The following is a 2,627-nucleotide window of genomic DNA, read 5'->3' on the forward strand; positions in this document are numbered from 1 at the left end:
TCAAGATTACCTCAAGTTTGGCAACTATGGCTTTTAGTTCAACGTTCTCCTTCATAAGACTTGAGTTCAACTCGTTTCTTTTGGTCCAGTCTTCAAACAGTTCTTCATAAAGCTTTTGCACACCCTCAAGAGTGATTCCTTCATCATCATCTTCTGATTCATCATTCCACTCAAATTTCCAGAAGTTGTGGATTTCAAACATACTGAATTTTTGCAGATGTTGCGGCCAGGTGTGCCAACACCTAGGGCAACACCAAAAGGGTTCACCTGCAGTCTGCGATTTTCTGTCAATAATGCGGTCAAAGAGGTTTGATTTTCTTCATCAGTGGATTTCTCCTCAACATCGGATTCTTCATCGCTTAGAGACACATTGTAGCCTTTGTTTTTTCGCAACCTGTTAGCACATTAATTGGCATAGTGTCCAAAGCCCTTGCACTCTCTACACTGCACCGAATCATACATTTTTGAATTATATTGTCCCTTGCCTTCATTCCTTGATTGAAATTGTTGCTTGGCAGGGTTCTTTTGTGACCTTTCAGGTGCAGGAAAACTTGGAGATTTAAATGGTTGTGCATCCTTCTTTTTATCTCTGATTCTTTTCAAGTAATCACCGAATTTCTTTGTGATAAAGGAGATAGAATCCTCGTAGAGGTCAGAATCATCAACTTCTTGAGATATTTGAAGGAGTTCATTGTAGGAGTCATTTGAAGCTTGGAGTGCAATTGTCTTCCCTTTGTCCTTCTTCTGCATGTCCAGGTTCATATCAAAAGTGCGCAGTGGACTGATAAGATCTTCCAATGCCATCTGAGAAGTGTCCTTAGCCTCATCTATTTGCGCAAATTTTTATGTTAAATCTTTCGGGCAGAGAACGGAGAACCTTGCTAACTTGACGCTCATTGGAGATAAAGTCTCCAATACAGAATGCCTCATTAGCAATTTTCCGTAGGCGACGATCGTAATCGAGTATGTTCTCAGATTCTTCCATCCTCATCGAATTTGGAAGTGAGCATCCTTAATCTGGTTCGTCGCACACTCTCAGAACCTTCACAGTGTCTTTGGAGAGTATTCCATGCACTTTTAGCAGAAGTACAGTTTGTGATTAAACTGAACATGTTCATGTCAACCGATGTAAATATTGCATTCAAGGCCTTTGAGTTGTAGTTGGAATTTTGCACTTCATCAGCAGTCCAGTCAGTTTCAGGTTTTGGCAAGTTGTCACCCTCTTGATCTAACGTGACTGGTGGAGTCCATCCATTGATGACGCGCTGCCATGCCCGTTCATCTATAGATTTTATGTAGTATCTTGTTTTGACCTTCTATAGGCTGTAAATTGGTACCATCTAGGACTGGTGGTCGAAGTGCTGCACTTGCAAATGAAGTGTCCATTTGATTTATTCACTGTCAAGCAAAACAAAAACCAGAATCAGCACTTAGTATATCAAGAGTAGGCTCTAATACCACTTGTAAGAACTATTTTGTCCGACAAATGCTCAAAATAATAAAAGTATCAGTATAGTATATAAAACAGAAAATTTGTGTTTATTCAGAATTAAGTGTTGTGCCAGATGTTACAACATCTCGGACAACATGCAGCGGAATATTATATTTTAAAACACAAATTGACTTTAAATAAATAGATGGACGAGATTAAATATGCACAAGTATAAATACTTGTGCGATGTCTCAGGGAAAAAATTAATCACTAGAAAACTTAACCGTTTAAAAAAATCTATCACTAGTGATCTTCACAAAAATCAATTTCCTCAACAAGTTGAGAAAAAAAATGCTTTCTAAAACGAATATCCAAAATAAAAACCAAAACAAGAAAGCAAAAACGTGTTGCTAAACAGTAGATCCACGAGAGGCAATCTTTGGCCAACTTCTTCCCAGATGTTGTCCGCAGATATTCTCAACATTCACAGCAACACTCTGTCACACTCTTCACAGCACATCTCTTGAATAAGGTTTTCTCTGAACTTCTGAACGTGCACACGTGAGTGAATATTGACCAAGAGGAAGAAAAACAACTCAATGATGTCTTGGTATCTTATTTATAGATGTGGAGTTTCATTCCATAAGGTAACCTACTTCACAAGGAAAGATAAGAGTTTTGTTAGGAATAAACTCTTTTTAAACACTACTACCATATCTCATCAATTCATTATTACAAATACCATATCTCCGAATATATTTAAATGATTATCTCATTATCTAAGAAAGGCAAAATCATATTAAATATTTACTTAGTCAAAGCAACAAGGAAGGCATGTTGTTAAGGAAATAATTTAAGTCAAGAAATATATCAATTAAATTCGCAAATAATATTTCCCTTCAGATTCGACGGGGTCTTCTTTTATTATCTTTTGAATCCACATTCAACAACCTTTACCATATTGTATCAGCACCTTTTACAAATGGCAGTCTTGCTGAAATTACTTTAAGTTCCAAAGATCCTTTCTTGAACCTTGTTGATTTTTAACCCTTGGTTATTTAAAGTTCGATCAGCGCAGCTTGGTTCCTATTTTGTTAATCCACCGAAACTTTAATTATCCAACAAATATCCACCTTTAGACATCGTTTGATTAGCGAGATGTGATCTTTTGTAAAATTTGATATAAATATCGAAT

The 2,627-nt window shown here is 36.7% G+C and overlaps 1 protein-coding gene across 1 annotated transcript; it reads right to left on the reverse strand.

Moving 5' to 3' along the window:
* Nucleotides 1–971: 971 nt before the first annotated feature.
* On the reverse strand, nt 972–1,386 carry LOC142532378 (uncharacterized). Its single transcript, XM_075638692.1, has 2 exons — nt 1,338–1,386; nt 972–1,282 (listed from the first exon to the last, which is right to left on the reverse strand). The coding sequence occupies exons 1-2, from the start codon at nt 1,384–1,386 to the stop codon at nt 972–974; spliced, it is 360 nt and encodes a 119-aa protein (XP_075494807.1).
* Between the last annotated feature and the right edge of the window lie 1,241 nt (nt 1,387–2,627).

The sequence above is a fragment of the Primulina tabacum genome, chromosome 18, assembly GCF_025594145.1.
Source record: "Primulina tabacum isolate GXHZ01 chromosome 18, ASM2559414v2, whole genome shotgun sequence".
Classification (NCBI taxonomy): Eukaryota; Viridiplantae; Streptophyta; class Magnoliopsida; order Lamiales; family Gesneriaceae; genus Primulina; species Primulina tabacum.

Coding starts and splice junctions, on each gene's coding strand:
- LOC142532378 (XM_075638692.1), bottom strand. CDS start 1,386: ATGGACACTTCATTTGCAAGTGCAGCACTTCGACCACCAGTCCTAGAT. Junction 1,283..1,337: donor TCGACCACCAGTCCTAGATG/GTACCAATTTAC, acceptor TAAAATCTATAG/ATGAACGGGCATGGCAGCGC.